The following is a 22,885-nucleotide window of genomic DNA, read 5'->3' on the forward strand; positions in this document are numbered from 1 at the left end:
AGAGTCTGTGACTTTTGATTTCAGATCCCCAAATCTCTTCTTTACCACCATGTTAATACAGGACCCTAGCCAGAGAAAAATGTTTCTGAGTTACTTAAGAAATGTTTGCTATTTTTGTTATAAATTATAGAAGTACATATTAGCATAAAGTTGTCAAATTGCAAATTAGTTTAGCAAACTAAACTTCTTTGGGAAAGGCTTCCTTGTAGGTGTTTTAAGATGATTTTCTAACAGTGTCTACGTGTGAAATAGCTGAAGGATAGAGAAAAGATTTCCCCAGGACTGGGGGTTAATTTTATAGGACAGTAGCACTGAGAGAGAGACTTGAGCTTGGATCACCTGCAGTTCACGCTTGGGATGTAGGCAGGTGTCAGTGGCCGTGGACGAGAGCATGTCTGGAATTCCCTGGGAGGTTGGAAAGGGATTGGGGCTTCCGTGCAGGTTTCAGAGTAGCCCTTCTCAACCACAGTTCTAGAGCAGAGCGATTGGATATTCAGTGGCCTTACATGGAGTGCAGTGCTCTAACTTGGTGTCAGTGACAAGTTGGCATAGTGCAAAGGAACGAACACGCAGGGCCAGGAGTCGGTGGCTTTCACTCAGCCTCCCTTGGCTTCAGTTTCCTCTGCATTAAACCAGTGAGGAAACATGGTCTGCCTCAGAGGGTTGTGAGAAGCCGGTGATGGGAAGCGTGTGAAAGAGCCTACTATAAATCCTCCACAAATGAAGAGGACGTTCTTTCAGTAGTTCCTTTCATTTGCTTATCAAATCTGTCTGCATTTTCTTTTGGCATCTGCAAACAGGTCGATGAACTTCTGCATATATATGGTTCGACAGTAGATGGTGCTCCCCGAGACAACACGTGGGAAAGCCAGGCGTATATTCACTTTCAGGATAATCAAGGAGTTACGGTTACGATCAAGCCAGAACACAGAGTGGAAGATATTCTGACTTTGGCGTGCAAGGTAATGGGCTTTGCTGCAGACATGTTCTTCTGAACAGAAGCAATCATCCTTGTTGCATCCTGATGCCTTCTACATTGTGTTGTGTTCACAACCTCACTTTCTACAGTAGGAAGCTTGTTAGCACATTTATTAATTAACATATTTATGAGCATATTTATTAATTTCCCTTCTGTTCCTCATCCCTTTGGAAGAATGAGTTGTTAGGTCAGGTTCCCATGCCTTCATGAAGAACCTGAGCTATTCTACTGAAATTCTGTATATACATCTTTAAATCTAGAATAATCATGAAGTATGTTCTATAAGAAGGTGACATAAACTGCAAAGTAGTTTGATTTAATCCTAAATAATTTGACCAGATTTGTCTGGCTTGAACAAGTAACTTGACAGAATTCCCAGTGGCTTCATGGAGATTAATATAAGATGATGTTTTATTCATTACTCAGACTGGGTTTTATTCCCAATCTGAAAAGGAAGTTTATGATAAGTCTTAAAGAGAGCCCTTCAAGAGGAAAATATCCAGTAACATTATATCAGAGCTTTTAGACCACCAGGTGGCGTAGTACAGCTTAAATATTATTATTTTTAAGTTTCCAGAGAACATATAATCAAATATGTGAAATGGTGAAAAAAAGCATATAGAGTTTGGTACTCTTAACCGTGTACATTTAATATCAGTGGATATTGTTTAATTTTAGTTATCCTTTTTCACTTTGACTTGAAGCTTTAGGATACTATATATTTTTATATGTAGCTTATATCCTAATGAACTTAATTTCCTTTTGCTCCAGTACATGAAGTTTTTATTCAGAAAACAAACAATGTTGTTCTATACCAATGATATCAGTTATTAAACTGGTAAATTTTCTAAGTGATAGAAGGTGTCAGAAGCAGTGGGTTAGTTAGAACCCAGTTGGAGCACAGGCCTGAGATAAGTTTCTCACTGTTGAAAGTGTGTATGAGAGAGAAAGAGAAGGTAAGTTTGTGTGTGTGTGTGTGTGTGTGTGTGAGTGCATGTGCGTACACATTTTCCTTTTGAAAGTTTTTGGAATAGGAATTTCTTAATTCTGAAGTCTGTAGATTTGTTCACATTTTACAAATTTCTCTACTTTAATAATGGGAAACAAAGTTAGATACAACCAACATATTAAAGAGATAGCATTTGCTGAGATGGTAAGAGGCCTACTCTTAGATAATTCTACCATACTTCTTAAGATGCATCTCTTGCTTTTAGTGATAAACAATATCATTTAGAGAAAACCTTAAAAATAATTATTTGTCCCCTCTTTTTTGCATACAAGTGTTTAAATTTGAGCTGTTATAATAGGTTTAAATTCAGCAAATTCTATACAGTATTTAGTATTCTTTTTCTTTTTTTGTTTTTTTGGAGATAGGGTCTCCCTCTGTCTCCCAGGCTTAGAGTGCAGTGGCGTCATCATAGCTCACTGCAACCTCAAACTCCTGGGATCCAGTGATCTTCCTGCCTCAACCTCCTGGGTAGCTGGGACTACAGGCACATGTCACCATGCCTGGCTAGTTTTTCTGTTTTTCATAAAGATGGTTCCTTGCCTCTTGTTCAGGCTGGTCTCAAACTCCTGGCCTCAAGTGACCCTCCTGCCTCGGCCTCCCAGAGTACTAGGATTACAGGTGTGAACCATTGCTCCAGGCCTGTATATAGGATTTTTTTTGGAGACTTCCATTTTGATTTTTAATCAGCCTGCTGAACAGTGATGAATACAGGAAGAACATTTAAAATCTGAATAACGGTCTGTTTCTTTATAGATGAGGCAGTTAGAACCCAGCCACTATGGCCTACAACTTCGGAAATTAGTAGATGACAACATTGAATGCTGTGTCCCTGCGCCGTATGAGTATATGCAAGAACAGGTGAGTGTGCATTAGCGTTAGAAAGGGAAATCTGAACCATATTCATGGCCTTTTGATTTTGAAAATGTGGTTTTGGAGAAAACTTCTGTTTAAATTTGGCATCTAGTTAGGAAACAGTATCCATATAAAGGATATCTTAACAGCTTTCTTGATTTATTATAAAAAAAAGTGTCAAAATAATTTAAGACATTACAACATCAAATCCTTTGATTTATTTATTTTATTTTATTTTATTTATTTATTTATTTATTTTTTACCTTTCATAGGTTTATGATGAAATAGAAGTCTTTCCACTCAATGTTTATGACGTACAGCTCACGAAGACTGGGAGCGTGTCTGACTTCGGTAAGCTAAGGAACACCTTCGTCAGAGAAGCCTATTCTTGCCTAGTTTGTGCCAGCATGTTTGGACCTCATTTTTTCCTTTACGTTCACTTTTTCCGAATATATGAATATGGTTTCTGAACTTCCTTTTTCTTCCTTCATTTCCATTTATTAGATATTAGCAGGATAAAAAGACAGGTATCAATATTTGGGAAAAATGCCAAAGTACTGAAAGGAATGAATATAAAAACTGATATGAAATTGATATGAAATTTGAAATGATGGTGATGGTAACAACAGTGAATTTACTGTGCGTCAGATGCAGCCCTGAGTGGGTAACTCGTGATTCACATGGCGGTCCTTCTCATCGCTGTGTCTTTGCTCTTGGCTTCCTCTTCCCACCTGCAAAGCTACCCCTCACCTCTCTTGCACTCTCACCCCTCCTCTCTGCCGATATAAATCCTACTTGTCCTTCAAGAACTAACAAAAGGCCTCCCTTTCTCAGAGAAGCCTTACCTGAGTGCTTTAGCTTCTCTTTACTCTTACCCGAGTTTTTAACAATTAAGGGTCAGCACTTCCAAAATCACTTTGTAGCATTAATTCTTGCATTTTTATTCATCTATATTTACACTTGGCTCTAAGCTCTTTATGGACTGTGCTCATGTCCTAAAGCTCATTCAGGTCTGTTATGAGCTTTCACCATAGGAACTCAGTGATTAGATAATGATCAGTAAATATCTCTATAGCAACACTATTTATTATCTTGTTAAATATGTTGTTACAACATGTTGTTTTCCTTAAAATGACTTAATTCAACAATATGTTAAAATTATATGTTAAAATTTCCTTTTTGTGATTTATTCTTTGTTTTTTAATTTGTAAAATGTGCTTTGACCCCAGTGTTTTATTGGTTTTTCCTCTGAAGCCCTCTTAGCCTTTTGTCTACTTGTCTTCCCCTTCAGTCTGCTTTCCACAGTTGCCATTTGTGTATCTTCTTCGTTTCTGAGTGACTGAATAGAGTTACTTGCAAAGATGCCTTCTGGTGAGACCATAGTCTGACAGGCTCTGCCAGAGGCACGGAGGAGACACAGGGGACAGGATACTCTTCCTGTCCTCAAAGAACTCCCAGCATTATGGGACCAAGACTTGGAAACATGCTCCCAACTGTGGCATGGGAGAGGAGGACACTGCTCCAGTCCGGGAGATGCGTTTAGAGGAGGAGCCGTCTCGCTGGGTTTGGCACAATAGTCACGTGTATTTAGGGCAAACGCTATATTCATCCAAGCATTTTTTCTACTTCTTAAAGTGCTTAACCTCATACGTAGTTGTTTCTCTACAGATAGTTTTTGTATTGAACTGAATTTAATGTATTTCAGTAAGTATTTTTTGGTCTCAACTTTAAACATTTTAAGAAAATTTTTAAGTGTGGTAAAATACACATAACATAAAGTTTATCATCTTAACTACTTTAAAGTGTATAGTTTTGTGGCATTAAGTACATAATGCATTGACATTGTTGTGCTATCACCACCATACATCTCCAGAACTTTTCATCTTGTTGAACTGAAATCTGTACCCATTAAACACCAGCTCCCCAACTCTCTTCCCCCAGCTCCTGTCAGCCACCTTCCTACTTTCTGTCTCTGTGAGTGTAACTACTCTAGGTATAAGTGGACTCATACAGTATTTATCTTTTTGTGACTGGCTCATTTCACTTAGCACAGTGTCCCCAGGGTTCACCCATGTTGCAGCATGTGCCAGAATTTTCCTCCTTTTTAAGGCTGATTGCTATCCCATTGCACGTAGGGACCACATTTTGTTCATTCATCTGCTGATGGACGCCGGGGTTATTCCCACCTTGTGGCTATTGTGAGCAATGCTGCTACGAACATGGGTATATGGAACTTTTGAATAATGTTGTGTTCTTCTTATATTGCTTAAACCTTCTGATATGACATGTTTTTCTTTTTCTGCCCCTGCTAGATATTTGTGCTTTCAAAATAGTTGTAATTTAGATTTTCTCAACACATACCATACTTATGAGAATAGATGTTCAAGGAAGTACTGCTGCCTGGGTTGGAGAAATTAACAAGTGTGGTGAATTTAGACTTCTTTTTCCTTTTATTTTCATTCCTAGGATTTGCAGTTACGGCGCAGGTGGACGAACATCAGCATCTCAGCCGGATATTTATAAGTGACGTTCTCCCCGATGGCTTGGCATATGGGGAAGGTCTGTGTGGCACACCACGTCTCTGTTCGCTCTTAATTTGAAACTATGGCATGCATTCTGGCTAGTGAGATGTTCTTTTTACAGTTTTGTCAAAATGGTTTCTCCTGGAATTTTAGAGAAAGTAAACTTAAGAGTTTAATTGAAAATGCATATGTCTATAGATAGAGAGAGCCTTTGTGTGTGTGTGTGTGTGTGTGTGTGTGTTTAAAAGAGAGAGTATAGGCCGGGCACGGTGGCTCACGCCTGTAATCCTAGCACTCTGGGAGGCCGAGGTGGGCGGATCGTTTGAGCTCAGGAGTTCGAGACCAGCCTGCGCAAGAGCGAGACCCCATCTCTACTAAAAATAGAAAGAAATTATATGGACAGCTAAAAATATATATAGAAAAAAATTAGCCGGGCATGGTGGTGCATGCCTGTAGTCCCAACTACTCGGGAGGCTGAGACAGGAGGATCCCTTGAGCTCAGGAGTTTGAGGTTGCTGTGAGCTAGGCTGACGCCACGGCACTCACTCTAGCCTGGGCAACAAAGTGAGACTCTGTCTCAAAAAAAAAAAAAAAGGTAAAAGAGAGAGTATATATTCATGTGTACAGATGGAGGGAGAAAGAGAGTGTGAGAGACAGACAAACGGAGGTAAAACAAATGTTATTTCCCAGGGCATTTAACATCAGAATATTAGAAGAAAAGTTGTTTATCTTTCAAACAATTTCTTCTAATATCAGCTCTGACAGAGCTAAAGTTTGTTTTGTTATTAGTGGCATCTGAATACTATACATTTTGTACATTTTGGTGCTTGCTTTTTTTTTTTTTTTTTTTTAAGATAGGGTTTCACTATGTTGCCCATGCTGGCCTCGAACTCCTGGGCTCAAGCGATCCTACTGTCTCAGCCTCCTGAATGGCTGGGACTAAAGGCACACACCACCATGCCTGGCTGGTGCTTTCTTTGAAGAAAGCAACAAACAAAACAGCCCCTAAAAGTGCATGGTTTGAGTTTGCAGCCTTCTTTGATCTCAAAGTATTCTCTCAGTAATCTCTCTCTGTCCTTTATCTTCCTGCTCTCCTTCCTGCTTCTCAGGTCTGAGAAAGGGCAATGAAATCATGACCTTAAATGGGGAAGCTGTATCTGATCTTGACCTTAAGCAGATGGAGGCCCTATTCTCTGAGAAGAGCGTTGGACTCACTCTCATTGCCCGGCCTCCAGACACCAAAGCAACCCTGTGTACTTCCTGGTCAGACAGTGACCTGTTCTCCAGGGACCAGAAGAGTCTGCTGCCTCCTCCTAATCAGTCGCAACTTCTGGAGGAATTCCTGGATAACTTTAAAAAGAACACAGCAAATGGTAAGACTTTGTTCTGTCTTCCTTCTTAACTGCTGGTATCAACAGCCAATATTTTTAGGCTGTAATTTTGCTTGCAAACTCAGATTATTTAAGCTGTTCAAAGAATGTTTCCTAGTTTATTAGAAGAAGAACACAGATGCCAACTGGAGTAGGTTTTATCAAAATTCCATGCATTTAGTAATTATAGCACTTTCATGAAAATAGAAAATCATTATTTTTACACAAAATAACATTTAAAAAAATCACAGACTCTCTAAAAGTAACCCACAATATTTAGTATAGTAGTTGCTCTGTGATCGAAGGCAGATGAAAGCCTACATAAATGCCAAAGTTGAAGGATTTTTCTTATTTAGTTGAATCTAAGGCAAAACCATTTTGCAGTAGTCTGTTGGGGAATCTTAGAACAGTTGATACAATTCAGTTCTTTACCTCTTTTATTAAGTCCTACTTTCTCAATAAACAGCAAACTTCAAATGTAGGTCATGAATTTTAAAACTTTGAGAAGGCCTAAAAATGAAAAATTGTATGCTGGTGTATTTTTCTTAAGCTAAAATTTGCATACGAGGAAATCATTTGAAGATTTGAATTTCTGAGCTTATCATTCGTGCATATTTCATATCTTGCAGTCAAGTAGATTAGAGGCTCCAGCTAATCCTGAAAATGTGTCATTTCCTTCTGTGCCCCTAGGGGACGCTGGTCAAGCTCCGCAGGAGACCAAACATGGGGTCTTTATCCTGGGAGAGCACAAAGTAATTTTTATACTTAATTGCGATGATAATGGATTTCCAGTTGAAATCTCTCCATGATTACCAAAAATGAATGAAAAACACAAAAGAGAAGTTGTGAGGATGGATTTAATTATAAAGGAAGTTTATTAGGTCATTTTTGGAATTAAAAAATCAGATTGTAAGATTTGTGATTCAGGAAGGTATCTAGTGCTTTCTCCTCTTCTCTTGGGGTTTTCCTCCAATTTAAAATACCATTAAATTGCCTATTGGCATATAAAAGCGAGTGTCATAAAACAAAAATTATGATGGAACTAATTAATTACGTGGTTATATTAGGCCCATGATTCAGCCACCCTGGGCCGCTGTTACGGGCCTGAGTATTCCGTGTAATACACGCATGTGTCCATTCCTTGGATTCATTACTCTTGAGGGATACATTTGCTATCTGTGTTCTATCTCTGTGTATTTTATCTTAATAAGAAATCACTGTAGAGTCTATAATACTTTTGGTACTTGAAGGAATGAATTCCTATAGAAAGCAGCAAAACCGGGAAGGGGGGGCAACACATTTACTTTTTCCTTTTTGTTTTTTAATAGCAAGGATCAAGCAGAGGAGTTAAACTTGCTTGCCACTTTTTTTTTTTTTTTTTTGCAAGGAAACTGAATAAAGAGTCCTGGATATGTGAGACAGCTTTCTACTGCTCATCCTAGGTAGCCACGCTGACAGTCTAACCCTTTAAACTTACCTAGTCCCTCCAGAGAGCTCAGTTAGCCAAGTGGTGACAGCGTGTCCACATCCAGTCTTCCTGCAGGTGCCTGCACGGCCGCCATGCATGCGGCTGCGGGTTCTCTCACCACCAGCCAGGCGGGAGCCCGTCCTGGTTTCCTGGCAAGACTGTGCTCTGTGGGGGTGACATTCTCCCAGGCAGCACACTGGCCCCCGTGCCCTGGGTTTTGCTGTTTGTCCCTTTCCTAAGCTCCGGGTGACTGTTCCATAGTGATGTGCTTGTGTTGGAACCAAAACAGCTATGATGGACTGTCTTCCCAAACACTTTGCAAACATGGATTGTTTTTTCTGTTTGAAGTAGTTGTGTCGCTTGTGAAGAAAGTTAAATGCCTGTGAGTGAACAGTTCAGATGGAAGTCTGTCCACTTTGAAGGGTCGGGGGGAAGAAAGTAAGGGTGGGTAGGTGAGAAATCAGAGGCTAAAAGAGAAAAAAGACCAAGTCTCTCATTTGTACGGAACGTCACGATTACAAAAGGAGCCTGTGTTGACGGAAACTGCGAGAGATGGGTGGTGACGGGAATACGGGCAGACCTTCGGGGCAGCCCTCAACCAGTGAGGTCAGGCCTTGGGTGCTCCGCCAGCTTCCTCACCCCTTGGGGAGACAGTTCAGGAGTGCAGGCCTCATCTGCAGACAGGCATTAGGATGGAGCCCCCTTGCACACGGCAGCCTCCCCTTTGCACCTTGCATGGGCTTTCTGTCCGTCTTGTCACCTTCCCTCCTTTTCATTTGGGCTTCTTGGATCACGTTCCCAGTAAACCTCTGTACCCAAGTCGTTGGCTCAGACTCTGCTTTGGGGGAGTCCGAATGAAGACCCCGAGCCTCGGTTTCCTCATCTGGAGGTTGAGGTCCCCCCCACCCCCCGCCCCTGCGGGCCACTGTGAGTGTGACGGGGTCCGTGTCTGGGGCGTGTCCAGCCCAGCTCCTTACGCGGCAGGAACTCTGAAAACGTCATCCTCCTTCTCTTCCCTCTCCTTTGCCGCTTCATGTTTTATTAAAAATTACTTTGATTTGCTTGAATTAGAAAACAGTAATCCTGTCTTTTTACTAACAAAATTAAAACTTACACAAATCAAAACTTAAATGACTTTGAAAAACAATTTTTAAAACAACTTTGAATTATATTTAGTGAGAATCGCTTCGGAGTCTGTCTTTCCCTAAATTTCATGTTTCCTTGGCGTCCCTGGAAGGTAGTCGTGTACTTGGAAAGAAGGAAGGTTCTGTTTTTTCTGAAGAAGCCAATCCTCTGTCTGTTATAAAAACCAGCGAGCTAGAACAGGTCAAGAAGAGAAGACCTGTTTCTTTAAAAATAGAAACTATGGGAATATCAGAAGGGGGAAGAATAAGAAAGCCTTAAAGCAGTTATTTTGGGCATCTCTTGACCATCCAAGAGGAAATTTACTGACCCCCTGTTGAGTGCTTGAAACGTGTGAAACCCTGGGAACAACCTACATGGAGTTCAGGGCTTTGGGTCTACTTTTATTTCTAGTCAGATATCCAGAAATTTATATTGATTAGCTTTGGTCTTTTGATCAGGTTTGAGTGGAAAACAAAATCAATCTCTCTCTCTCTCCCTCTCACCTCTCTCATCTCTGTCTATCTCCGACTGAAAGAAGTGTCAGTCGCAGTGGCAGGTCCCAGGGGAATGGCTGTGCGTTGCTGCCCGGGTTCTGTGTGTTTCTAGAACAGCATCCTCCTGGTATCTGGCATTCGTTGATGCGTGTGACATTTAGGGACATGGGTCTCAGACTTCATGGTGCATAAGAGTCACCTGATGAGCTCACAAAAATGCAAACTCCTGGGTCGTGCTGCCAGGGCGCCTCCTTCAGGAGGTTCCGGGCAGTGCGAGCTCCATGGTGAGCCAGCGCAGGTGTCTGGGTGCGCTCACTCACGCTGCCTCTGGGCCATTAGTCTAAAGGAGGTGGGCCTGAACTTGAGCAGCAAGTTCTGTTTCCTGAGCCCCTCTCTGCTGAGGGTTTGAGGCATGAAAGAGTCGATACGCGTACAGTTCTTGGCAGAGGCTGGCCATTGTGCCTGTTTGCCATTATTCTCCCCAGTTGGGGACTGTGTGCCCCAAACCTCCACCGTCATCCTCAGTGTGCTCAGAGTGCAGCAAGTCGACTTGTTGTCACCTCATTTGTTCCTCAGCCGGTGCTCAGGAGACACTGTCCCATTCAGCAAATCCGCTAAGTGGCAGAGAACTTGCGGCAGTCACTCACTGGCTTTCCTCCACCACCCCTGTGACACGCTATAGGGAGAACAGACAGGATCACATTGAGAATTGAGGCGTGTTTAATATTAAATTCCTCTGTTTCCTAAGAAATGAATGACCGCTTGATTCTTGCCTTTAGGAGTCTGAATTTCTGTTCCAGTTATCCACAGTAGAAAGAGGAAACGTCCATGGGCTGTATTTGTATTTGACTTGAGCGGAAATATCGTCTGTAAAGACTTTTTATGGAGAGAATTAATTTTACCACTGGAATTCCCCAGAGAGGCCCGTGTTATTTTAGAGCCAAAAAGGCCACCATTGACGGGATGGGATGTACCAGCCCTGTTTATACTGGGATCCTGTTAATGTTGTTTTTGTGATTTATGTATGAAAATCCCTTTTCTGGTGTTTGCCATCTTTAGAAAAATTCCAGCGGCTTTTAAGAAAGTCTCATTGGGCGTAGAGTTCCTGAACAAAGTCTTTATGTAAACATTGAACTTGCTGTGGCATTAATGAATTCTCCGTCTATAAACAGCTATTAATACCACCTTGTTAACGATTGGAGGAATGTTTCATAGGAGACGAAATAGAAAAGCCCCGTGTTCCTGCTCCCATTTAGACACTGTAAGCCCAACAGATGCTTAGCAGATGATTAAGGTCATTGCAGCCTGAGGTTCTCTTTTGACCCCCTCTCTTTGCATCACTCTCTTTTAAAATTGACATATGAGTCCTGTAGAGTCTCAAGCTACCAGAAGCCGCTAAGACGTAAATTTGCTCTTTGGAATGAGTTGCTCTTGGGAATGTGGGCGTCCGTTATAAAGCTCCTCACCAGGGGGAGGAATCACAGAGCAAACCCTCTGATTTCCTGTTTGTGAGCGTGAGGGCATTTTGGTGTCCATAGCCTGTGTAGGGTGACTAAGAGCCTTTAGCTCAGAGAATGCTCTGTTTGTGTGTAAAACTGCTGTTACCGAGTCTGGCTGGCTGACGCCCCAGAGTCCCAGATGTAAAAACATATTAGTGTTCCTAAAGATGGGTGGTGCATTTTTTTTTTTTTTTAAATCTGATTGGGAAACACTGGTTTTACCAAGACATGGAACTTTGGTCTCAGAATTAAAGTTTCTCGCGTGTCGGAGATAGTTCCACTTGCATCGGTGGAAGTGTGTGGCTTTCCCTTGGCAGTGCAGGGAGTTAATCCTTGGATACTCACTCCCTTAGAAAACTGAGTTTGGTTTGGAAATTTAATCTCCTTTTTCCTGTTCTCAGTCATTCATTTGTTCAGTTGTTTATTTAATAAATAATAACCTTTTGCCAAATGTTGAAGGTATATGAAGATGAAGTAGACATTATTGTATACAGGCAAGAAGCTTATAATTGAGTGGGAAAAGTAAAAAGTAGTTGTAAATTATGGTTTTCTGTTTTTTAAAAAAAAATCTTCACAGTGAAGAGAATTAGAGGTCAGAGGTGGGATTCCCATTAATTTTTCTGTTTGCGAGAGCAAAGGCACCCAGAGGGCCCTCAGGGTGAGAGTGGGAGAAAGGTTTCTGGAAGGGTCAGCATGTGGTCTGAGCACTGCAGCGGGACAGGCTGTGGCCCTGGAGGGCTGGTGGGGGACTTGGTGGTGGGAACGGCGTGTCTCGTAGAGCCACCTGGAACACAGGCTGGAGGTAGGAGTCACAGGGAGAAAGGCTGGAACATCTGTTGGGGCCAGATTGTAGAAAACTCTGAATTGCAGGAATTTATAACATATCATGGCACATGTTTCTTTCCCCTGCCTTGTATAAAATACAGAGGACTTGTCTGGTCATTTAATGACCTTGGAGTGTGGTTTGAAAAACTTGCCCCAGTGTATGTGTCAACTCTGTTGTCCCAACACTGTAGCCTTATTCCTTAGGGTCTTAAAGTATTGTGTTTAATGATCAGAAGTCCCTTGTGAAATAAATGCTCAAAAATGTTTTTGGGAAAAGAATGAATAAATAAATTACTGTGGGTTCCCTGTAAAACCTAAGTTCTGCTCCGCACTGGGAAGCCGTCTCCATGAAGGTGTGGTCCTCACAGGCTCTGATCAGGGGAGCAGTAGGCAGAATGATGCCCCCCTAGCCCGTGCCGGGGTGGCTGGTGCTGAGGGGACGCCGTGGCAAGAGGAAGAAGCACTGTTGGGGTCCGGGGAGACGCTGGTAAATGAAGTTTGCCAGCATTTTGAGTCAAAACCAGCCTTGTGTTCTCTCTCTGAACATTCAGTGTAAATACATCTTTCAGGTACAAACCTACAGAAATCCTCTGGAGAGCGCTGTGTGGAGCAGCTGCTGGGTATGCCACTCTGCATAGACATGTGGGGTTTGGGGTGCCGTGCGCGGTCCCCTGTGCATGCAGCGGGCGCCAGCGCTCTGTGCAGTAGCGGTTCTGTGGGACTGTGTAGCCGCTGGGAAGAGGAAACTTTGCAGCCTGTTATGTAAGGAAAAGGAAAAAAAAAGATCTCACTCTTCCTGTGGGTGTTGTGAGTACTGGCTGCCAAATGGTGCTTGTTTGTGTTTCCACTTTTGTTCCCCGTCTTTTGTAATGGGCTTGCAAATGAATTCTGCTTCTGACTTTATTCCTCCTTGGGAAGGAGTTGAGACCATCAGGGAGGACCAAGTGTGGATATCTTCTTTTTAGCTGTTTTAGAGACAGCTATATTGTGACGGTATCTTCACGTTTTTGGATTGGTAATACTTGTGCGTGGTAGGAAATTCTAGCAGTATAGAAGGTTAAACAGTGGTAGCTAAGGTCCCCCTGAGCTGTAGAGGGCGGTGGTTAGTAGCCAGGATGAACACTAACCAGATGACCCGGGCTGAAGCCCTGGGTCTAGGATTGCCCACTCACCCGCTGTGTGGCTTTGGGCAAGTCACTTAACCTCTCTACGCTTGGTTTTTGTGGCTGTAAAATGGCCTGGGATTTTTATGGGATTAATGGGCTAATATTTAGAAATATTTGGCACTAATATTTGGCACTAGATAGTACAGTACCTGGCACATAGTAAAGGACACATAGTGTTAAATATTAATAAAATAGATAAATTCCCCCCCACTCTGTTCTTAGCCACCCTCTTTCTCTTCCAGAGGTAATCACTGTTCTTAGTTTCTTTCTCATCCTGGTCTGGAGAACCCTATGTATTGGGGAAGATGTTGGGGCATTTTTTTGTGTTGTTTTTACTGCATTATCTTAGGTCAGCGTGATATGGGGCCACGAGCCCAGGGATGCAGGTGGCCCCGAATTTGGACAAGAATGGAAAGAGTTCTCCCCTAGAGGCTCCAGAGAGATGCAGCCCTGTGGCCCTAGGCTTCTGACCTCCAGAACTGTAACATAAAAAATTTGTGTTTACACGTCAAGCACTGTGTTTGATGGCAGAGACACAAACGTGAGGAAACAGTCCCCCCCGTCTTTGGGGTGCTGCGGTGAGGGGCAGACGTGTGCACAGACGGCGGTCACAGTCCACCTGATCGCTCCAATTCCCCGGTTCTCACGCTTGTCAGTCTCGTTCTGGGCTCTTTACTGTTGAGGAGTATTGAGGACCCCAAAGAGCTTTAGTTACATGGGCTATATCTGTAGCTACTGATATTTACTTGTATTAGAAATTTAAACTGAGAAACTTCCAACATGTTTATTAATTTATTTTAATGTAACAATGAATCCATTTCATGTAAACACAACGAAGATAATTTTAATGGAATGTTTCCCTGAATCAAAAAAATGATTAGAAGATGGCCTTATTTTACATTTTTATAAATCTCCATAATGTGTATCCTAATAGAAGACATCTGGATTCTCATATCTGCTTCTGCATTCAGTCTGCCACAGTGTATTGTTTGGTAGAAGTTATTTAAAGAAAATCCATCCTCACCCCAGATACATGTAGTTGGAAAAGGGAGGAGTCTCTTAATAGCTGTTTCAGATAACCGTGGATATTCTTCGATAATCACACCCAACCCAACGAGTGGTCATTTCTTCAAGGTTAGTTGCTTTGTGGAATCTGAGATGTTTTTGGCGGGCTCTTCTTTCTTGGTTACAGCAAAATCCATTGGCTTATCTTGCACTTTGAATAAATCTTTTACTTACGTGTGATGTTTTAATACACATTGTTTATTTGGAAATACAGAATCACTGAGTTATGTAGGTCTTTCAAATGTGGACATTTCATTATAGAATATTAAAAATCACATTCAAATACCATTGGAAAAGTATTGAGAAGCTCATGATGGTGAATATGAATTTTCTAAGATTCACTTTGTGAATCACTTTGTTCACGTTAAAGAAAATATTTTCTATCACTTGTTTTTGAGTAACATCTTTTTTTAAAAAAAAACAATTCATCTCTCAACACAATTGTGTAAGTGCTTTTCCTCAAAACTACCTTTGTACCTTGTTCAGGGTGCAGCTGGAGTTGTGTGTATACTCCCTGAGCATGTTCCCAAGGGTGGACATTTAGAAGTATTAATAAATTTTACTCCATCGAGGACATTCTTAAGTGAAATTGGTGTGTTTCTTAATACCAGTGTGTGGTGATGAAGAGTACAGTGACAACTAGTATAGTTTGGTGCCAATGTCCTCAGAGAGAAAAAGGCAAATGACATTTAATATTATTCTGAAAATAATTTTGAACTTGCAGACCCCTTAAAGGGTCTGAGCGACCCCAGGGTTCCGCACACCACACTCGGAGAAGGGCTGTCCTAATACACAAGGGGCGGCAAACTCGGTTGCAGGTTATCAGGGCCGCTTCTGAGGGAGGGTCTCCCTTGTGTTAGATCCTGAAGAATGAGGAGGCAGAGGCGGCGGCAGACAGCATTCCAGGCACTGGCTGGGGGAGTCCCGCTGTGGGGAGGTGAGTGAGTAACTCGGGATGGGAGGGAGACTCGGGTGCAAATGGGGAAGAGGGAGGAGGTGATAGGAGGCAGGTGAGCCAGGGCCAGGCAGAGGAGCCCGAGCAGAAAGATCTACAGGGGGAAGGATGAGCAGGGAGTGGTCAGTTGGATATGTGTGTTAGAAACACAGGTCACCCTGGTGCCAGTGCAGGGGACGGGCATTGCAGCTACTGAAAGTCCCAATGAGAGGTGAGAAGGCATGGCCAGCCCGGCACGGGCTGAGGGGTGGGTGGCACAGTGTGACAGGACAATCCCTGCCGTCCCCTCCCTCAGAGCACGTAGGTAGGTGGAGCTATATTGTCCTCGCTCAGCACAGAGACTCTAGCTCACTTGTGTTTATTTTATTACCGGTAAATCACCAGGCATGGAATAGAGCTTCAGTAAATATTTCCTTGAGCGTATGAATAAATGGGTAAAGGAAGCCAGCCATGGAGGCTCACACCTGTCATCCCAGCACTTTGGGAGGCCTAGGTGAGAGGATTGCTTGAGGCCAGGAGTTCAAGACAAGCCTGGGCAATATAGCAAGACCCTGTCTCTAAAAGAAAAAAAAAAGAAAAAGAAAAAATTAGCAGGGTCTAATGGTGTGTGCCTGTAGTCCTAGCTGCCTGGGAGGCTGAGGCAGGAGGATCGCTTAAGCCCAAGAGTGAGCTGCAGCGAGCCACTGCACTCCAGCCTGGGTGACAGAGTGAGAGCCTATCTCTAAAATAAAAAAAAAAAGTAAAGAATAGAGGAATAAGGGAAAAACAGCCAGGTCTTCCACTTCCAACATTTCAACCTTAACTTTATTTTTCAACAAGATGCTAATTGTTTTATATCTAAAATGTGGTTTGTTTAAAGTGTGGAAATGACAACTTGTAGCTAAGAAGAGAACCGTGGCTTTGTTTACATCCTGAGGTTGAATCTGTGGTGCAAGTAATTCGAGTATATTTTTTACCCTGAAGGTGGGAAATGAACTTCTATACTTAATCCCAAATTCAGGCTCATGAGCTCAGTCCAAGACACGAGACGTGAAGCTTCCACCCATGGTGTAGGCACCATCTCCCGTGAAGAGCACCCCGAGGAGAAAAATCTTTTTTGTTACTTTTCTTTATTCATTTAGCAAATACTCAGTGATGACCTGTTGTACGCCAGGCCCTGTTCCAGGAGGGCTAGAAAATAAACAGTGAACGCAACAGGTAAAAAAATCCTTGCCAGTAGAGCTTGTTTATATTGCAGTGCGTGGAAACAGAGAATAAGCAAAAACACTGTGATGAATAAGTAAATTATGTCGTAGACTCACAGGTGACAACCGTGGTGGGCAAGAACCTGCTCGTGGTGGGAGGGCTTAGGGGCAGGGAGCAGGTGTGCCTGGAAGTGCCAGGGGGCTGCAGAGCAGTGAGGAATGAGGCCCAGAGGAACCATCAGGCCAGCCTGGGGAGGCCCCCATATGCCAGTTTCAGCTCTGACGGTTCCGGGAGGAAAAGGAGAAGCCATCCCACACGTGTGTGCAGAGAGGTGACATGACCTGAGCTGTGTTTTGTAATGATCGCTGAGTGATTGTCAAGAACAGACCAGTGGAGACGGAGGCGGGACAGGGGCTTTGCAGTCGCCCAGGCGAGGGGTGACGGGGCCACAGCTGGCCCGGAGCCTGGCAGGGGCTGTGAGGGAGGGCGCCAGGGACCGCCCCCGGTTTGGGCCTGAGCAGCCTGGAGTTGCCATCAGCTGTGGTGGGGAGACGGCATGTGGGGCAGCTTTGGGGAGAGACCAGGAGTGGGTGTGGGGACTCCTCGTGTTAAGCGCCTGTGTCCATACTGACTTGACCTGGCTCCAAAGCGGTTTTGAAAGCCCGTCTATAAAATCTCACAAAATTCACCCAAAGTAGCCACATAAAGAGGAAAGGGAGGAGCTTTGAGTGACAGTTTGGCCTACTTTACAGATTCTTCTCTCACAGTATATAAGGCAAACACATATTTGTTTATAAGAAGAGAAATTAATAAGCTTTGAAATACAATAGCAGCACACCAGTTCCTTTCATTTCAAACCGTTCGGTGATGATCTGTTGCATTTTAAAAATTTATTTCTGGCCCTGCAGTGCTCAGCTATGATTATTTATAAGTTGTCCATTCCCATATAAATCCTTTTATCCTTTTTTTTCTTCTGGCCCTTAACATCTTTAACGTGTAATGGGAAAATGTGACAAAGTTCAAATCATCCAATTTTGTTACTTGTTGGTAGCTCTGAAAAAACTGATTTGGAAAGAGGCACATGAAATTGTTAGCTAAATTATTGTGTCTTCTGCAAGGAGCTCTGACCAGCTGCCCTGTAGGGTGAGGAGTTTAGAAACGACACTCTGTCAAGCGGCAGGGCATCCCTCCTTCCAGAAGTCTCCAAGAGTCTGGACCTTCCGGTGGAGCACTGACAGCCTGCTGCCTGGAAGGTCGTGTCATGCTCCACTTTTTCACATCGACCTTTGCAACACCAGTTATTTTCTCCTAAATTGCCATTTATGAATCTCATTCCGACTTTCACGTTTCTGTTGATGAATGACCGTGTCACGCTTCTGTGAAGTTTAGGCATCTGTGCATAGTAGCATTAGCAAAATTATTTGAATATTTATTGAACTTTGTCATTATTATAAAAATGATTGAGAGGAAAAAAGGAAGCTGAAAATGTTGATAAAAAGCCCAGGTTTCCTAAACTCAAAATCCATGACCCAAAACTGCCAGTCCCCAGGTGCGCCCCGGCCAGGGCATCTTTAGCTGCATGTGAATGATCTTTGACCTTGAGCAGGTGACTGTGTATTCACTGTGAAAGGAGGAGGAGATTAAGACATGTATCAGGTGTGTTTAAAAAGTAAGGTACAAAGAGAATTTTATAATTTTTTTAGATGTCTGGGAATGGAGTTCACAGAACCTGTATTCTCACCTTTCATACTTCTCCTTTAGGACTGTATTCTGTAGGAAGTGTGGGGCCACCTGCATGTTATCAATACATTGGAGGGGTCATGGACTCTTCCTGTTTTGAATGCTGATAGCATTTTGTCTGTATGCCTGATATGGAAGTTAGTGTTTATTGCCTTGCTGTATCAGTCTCTGTCACTCTAGCACAATTCTTAGTAAACAGCAGGTATTGAGTACCTGTCGAGTGAAAGGGAGGTTGTTAGGAGTCTCTGAACACAAAGTTAAGGCAGTGCTTCTGAGAATGGGTTGTGGAGGGTGAAAAGAATCTTTGGAACACACGTTGGGGCTTCCAGGATTTTTTCTTTATAAATCCGATGCAGCAAGGGGATAGTGCTGAGACCTTGTCAGAGCTGAAGTCCCCACTCTCTTGCACACATGGGGAGGGGACTCTGGGATGGCCCGTGGCTATGCTTGCTGAGAACTTATTGCATACCCTGGGCGTGTCTACAGAGTCTAGCTGGTGTTTCACATCTTTGCTGCTTTGCAATTTTAATGGGCTCATTGGTGCCTGTGACAGAGACTTATTTCTCCAGGTAACCAAAACCACAACTAAAAAGGAATGGCAACATCTGTATCATCAGTGTAGGTCAAGACTGTTAGTGAGATGTGTTTTAATTTGGGGGTAGTAACATAAACGAATGACTTTGGGTCCAAAGTAAGGGTGTGTGGATTCTCGTTCCTGGCCTTGTTATGTGTGACCTTGGGTAGTTTACACGCTTATTTTCTTGACTCCTAAAATGAGGGATGGGATAAAACAGCTCAAAAATTTTTTTCTTTCTCTCTCTAAAATTCATTTAATATGATTAAAGTAACAATGTGACAGCTGTAGGAATGTACAGTTCTTACAAAAGTTTATGGAGTGAAAAACATGGCAGAGTTATGGATCAAGCATTACGTTTTGGTTTTGCAGCAAATGTCATTACCTCTTTAAATAGAGTCAGGTCTCGACTGCCTTAGAGAACGTGTTTCTTAAGGCTTTGTAATAATAGCAGGCTGTCTCAGTACAAAGATCACAAGGAGCCTTAAAAAACATTAATTATCCCTTACATCACCCTGATGGAGCAGAGATGTGTTATTATCATTTTACTTTCACAGCTGGGTAAATCGAGGCACAGAGGCACATGAAGTCACTGGTTAACTTAGGCAAGGTCATAGTCAATAGTAGATAGATAGAACTGTGTCTTGTTTTTCCTTCCGCATAGGGGAAAATGTCTGAATTTTAGCCGCTTTTTTTTTTCCATTTAAAGATTTCTCTATCGATATACATAGAGTAGACCCAGTAATAATTTGCCCTGCAGTAAAGCAAATTTAGATGTAACAGGATTGACAGGGAACTAGTCTTCTTATCTGTGTGGGGGTGGCGATTAGGAATGCCTTGAGATCACTGCGGCTTTCTCAGTTCAGGAAAGGGTCAGTCGTTTACAGTAATAGTTTCGCTATCTTTATTCTTGTACCTTTTTTGCTGGTTCATACTGATTTACATTAATCTTGCAATAATGTGACCATATATTTCCTGTGATTTGGTTCTTTGGAACCCACTTACAATGAAGTTTTACTGTAATTCTAATTTTTCCTCTGTAAAATTTGCCCTGATGTTCTTCTTCTTCTTTTTTTTTTCTTGTGACATTTATTTTTTATTTTTTATTTTATTTCAGCATATTACAGGGGTACAAATGTTTAGGTTACATATATTGCCTTTGCCCCGCCCAAGTCAGAGCTTCAAGCGTGTCCATCCCCTAGACGGTGAGCACCGCACCCATTATGTGTGAACATACCCATCCCCTCCCCACCCCCACCTTTCCGACACCCAATTTAATGTTATTACTATTTGTGCACATAAGTGTTGATCAGTTAATACCAATTTGATGAGTGAGTACATGTGGTGCTTGTTTTTCCATTCTTGGGATACTTCACTTAGTAGAATGGGTTCCAGCTCTATCCAGGATAATATAAGAGGTGCTAGATCACCATTGTTTTCTGTGGCTGAGTAGAACTCCATGGTATACATATAACACATTTTATTAATCCACTCATGTATTGATGGGCACTTGGGTTGTTTCCATGTCTTTGCAATTGTGAATTGTGCTACTATAAACATTCTAGTGCAGATGTCTTTTTGATAGAATGTCTTTTTTTCCTTTGGGTAGATGCCCAGTAATGGGATTGCTGGATCAAATGGTAGTTCTACTTTTAACTCTTTGAGGTATCTCCATATTACTTTCCACAAAGGGTGTACTAGTTTGCAGTCCCACCAGCAGTGTATGAATGTTCCTATCTTTCTGCATCCATGCCAACATTTCTTGTTTTGGGACTTTTTGATAAAGGCCATTCTCACTGGAGTTAAGTGATATCTCATTGCAGTTTTGATTTGCATTTCTCTGATGATTAGAGATGTTGAGCATTTTTTCATAGGTTTGTTGGCCATTAGTCTGTCTTCTTTTGAAAAGTTTCTGTTCATGTCCTTTGCCCACTTTTTAATGGTTTGATTAAACCATTTAGTGGTTTGATTTTTTCTTGCTGATTTTCCTGAGTGCTATATAGATTCTAGTTAGCCCTTTATTGGATGTGTAGCGTGTGAATATTTTATCCCATTCTGTAGGTTGTCTGTTTGCTCTCGTGATAGTTATCTTGGCTGTACAGAAGCTTTTTAATTTGATCAGGTCCCATTTATTTATTTTTGTTATTGCTGTGATTGCCTTTGGGGTCTTCTTCATAAATTGTTTCCCTAGGCCAATGTCTATAAGAGTTTTTTCAACATTTTCTTTTAGAATTCTTATGGTTTCATGCCTTAGGATTAAGTCAGTTATCGACCCTGAGTTGATTTTTGTGAGAAGTGTGGATTCTGTTTCAGTCTTCTACATGTGGCTATCCAATTTTCCCAGACCATTTATTGAATAAGGATTCTTTTCTCCATTGAATGTTTTTGTCTGCTTTGTCAAAGATTAGATGGCTATATGAGGATGATTTTATATCTGGGTTCTCAGTTCTGTTCCATTGGTCTACATCTCCTAAAAACGATAAAAGCTACACTATGACAAACCGACAGTCAACATCATATTGAATGGGGAAAAATTGAAAGCATTCCTGCTTAGAACTGGAACCAGACGAGGTTGCCCTCTATCACCGCTTCTATTCAACATAGTGCTGGAAGCCCCAGCCAGAGCAATCAGACAAGAGAAGGAAATCAAGATCATCCAAATAGGGGCAGAAGAGGTCAAACTGTCGCTTTTAGCTGACGATATGATCTTATATCTACAAAACCCCAAAGATTCTGCCATGAGACTACTGGAATTAATAAACACATTCAGCAAAGTCTCAGGTTACAAAATCAACGTACAGAAATCAGTAGCATTCCTATACGCCAACAACAGTCAAACTGAGAACCACATCAATGACTCAGTACCCTTCACAATAACAACAAAGAACAGAAAATTCCTAGGAACATATTTAACTAATGAGGTAAAAGACTGGTATAGGGAGAATTACGAAACACTGAGGAAGGAAATAGCAGAGGATGTAAACAAGTGGAAAACCATACCATGCTCATGGGTCGGGAGAATCAACATTGTTAAAATGTCTATGCTACCCAAAGTGATCTACAGATTCAGTGTAATCCCTATTAAAATGCTAACATCATTTTTCACAGATCTAAAAAAATAATTCTACACTTTTTATGGACCCAGAGAAGACCCTGTATAGTGAAGGCAATCTTAAGCAAAAAGAACAAATTGGGAGGCATCAATTTACTAGACTTCAAGCTATACCACAAGGCTATAGTAACTAAAACAGCATGGTACTGGCTCCTGACATTCTTCCTTTTAAAAAATTGAGTGGAGTTCAGATGACATATAATTCACCTTTGAAAGCGTACAATTCAGTGGTTTTTAGTATATTCACGAACTTGTGCAGTCATCACAACTATCTAATTCCACGTTTTTGTCGCCTCAGTAAAGAAACCCCGAGACTGTATCACAAGTCACTCCTCATTTTCCCCTCCCCCAGCTCCTGACAGCCTTTGTTCTACTTTCTGTTCCCATGGACTCACTTATTTTGGACATTTCATATAAACGGAATTGTATAACATGTAGCTTACGTGTCTAGCTTCTCTCCCTTAGCATATTATTTTCTAGGCTCATCCACGTTGTAGCACGAGTCAGCACTTCATTCCTCTTCATGGCTGAATAGTACTCAGTTTTGCCTTCATTGAATCCGGTAGAACCATGGCACTTACTGAAAAGAGGCGTTACTCAGGTTTTCTGTTTTCCATGGCAGTGCTCCCTGGTAGAATCTTGTGTGTACTTTCTTTAAGTTTCTTCTCTGGGTCTTTAAGGAATAGGACTCTAAGTAGTTCCTAAGGGTTTTAAACTTTAAATTCCACGTTATTAAAATTCTTTAAGTGTTTGAAGTACAGCATTGTCTCTTATGTGCCTCTGAATGCAATTAGGGTGGCATTTGGGTGTCCTCCCAGCTCTCGTGGTATCAGTCTCTGGTAGTACCATAACCTTGGTTGAAGACCTGTTTTATTACTGACTGTGTATCTTTCACTGGGGCCCCAGGAAGGCACCGTGAAAGGTCCTGTGCTGTCTTTCCTAGGG

The 22,885-nt window shown here is 42.0% G+C and overlaps 1 protein-coding gene across 1 annotated transcript in view; it reads left to right on the forward strand.

Moving 5' to 3' along the window:
* The window catches only part of LOC138395858 (rho guanine nucleotide exchange factor TIAM2-like), a 415,009-nt gene that overhangs the window by 346,680 nt on the left and 45,444 nt on the right, over positions 1-22,885 (forward strand). The window contains 5 exon segments of the mRNA XM_069488873.1: positions 801-962; positions 2,742-2,846; positions 3,113-3,191; positions 5,307-5,399; positions 6,472-6,735. Of these exon segments, the coding sequence (XP_069344974.1) occupies positions 801-962; positions 2,742-2,846; positions 3,113-3,191; positions 5,307-5,399; positions 6,472-6,735 (703 nt within the window).

The sequence above is a fragment of the Eulemur rufifrons genome, chromosome 15 (genome assembly GCF_041146395.1).
Source record: "Eulemur rufifrons isolate Redbay chromosome 15, OSU_ERuf_1, whole genome shotgun sequence".
NCBI classification, from domain to species: Eukaryota; Metazoa; Chordata; class Mammalia; order Primates; family Lemuridae; genus Eulemur; species Eulemur rufifrons.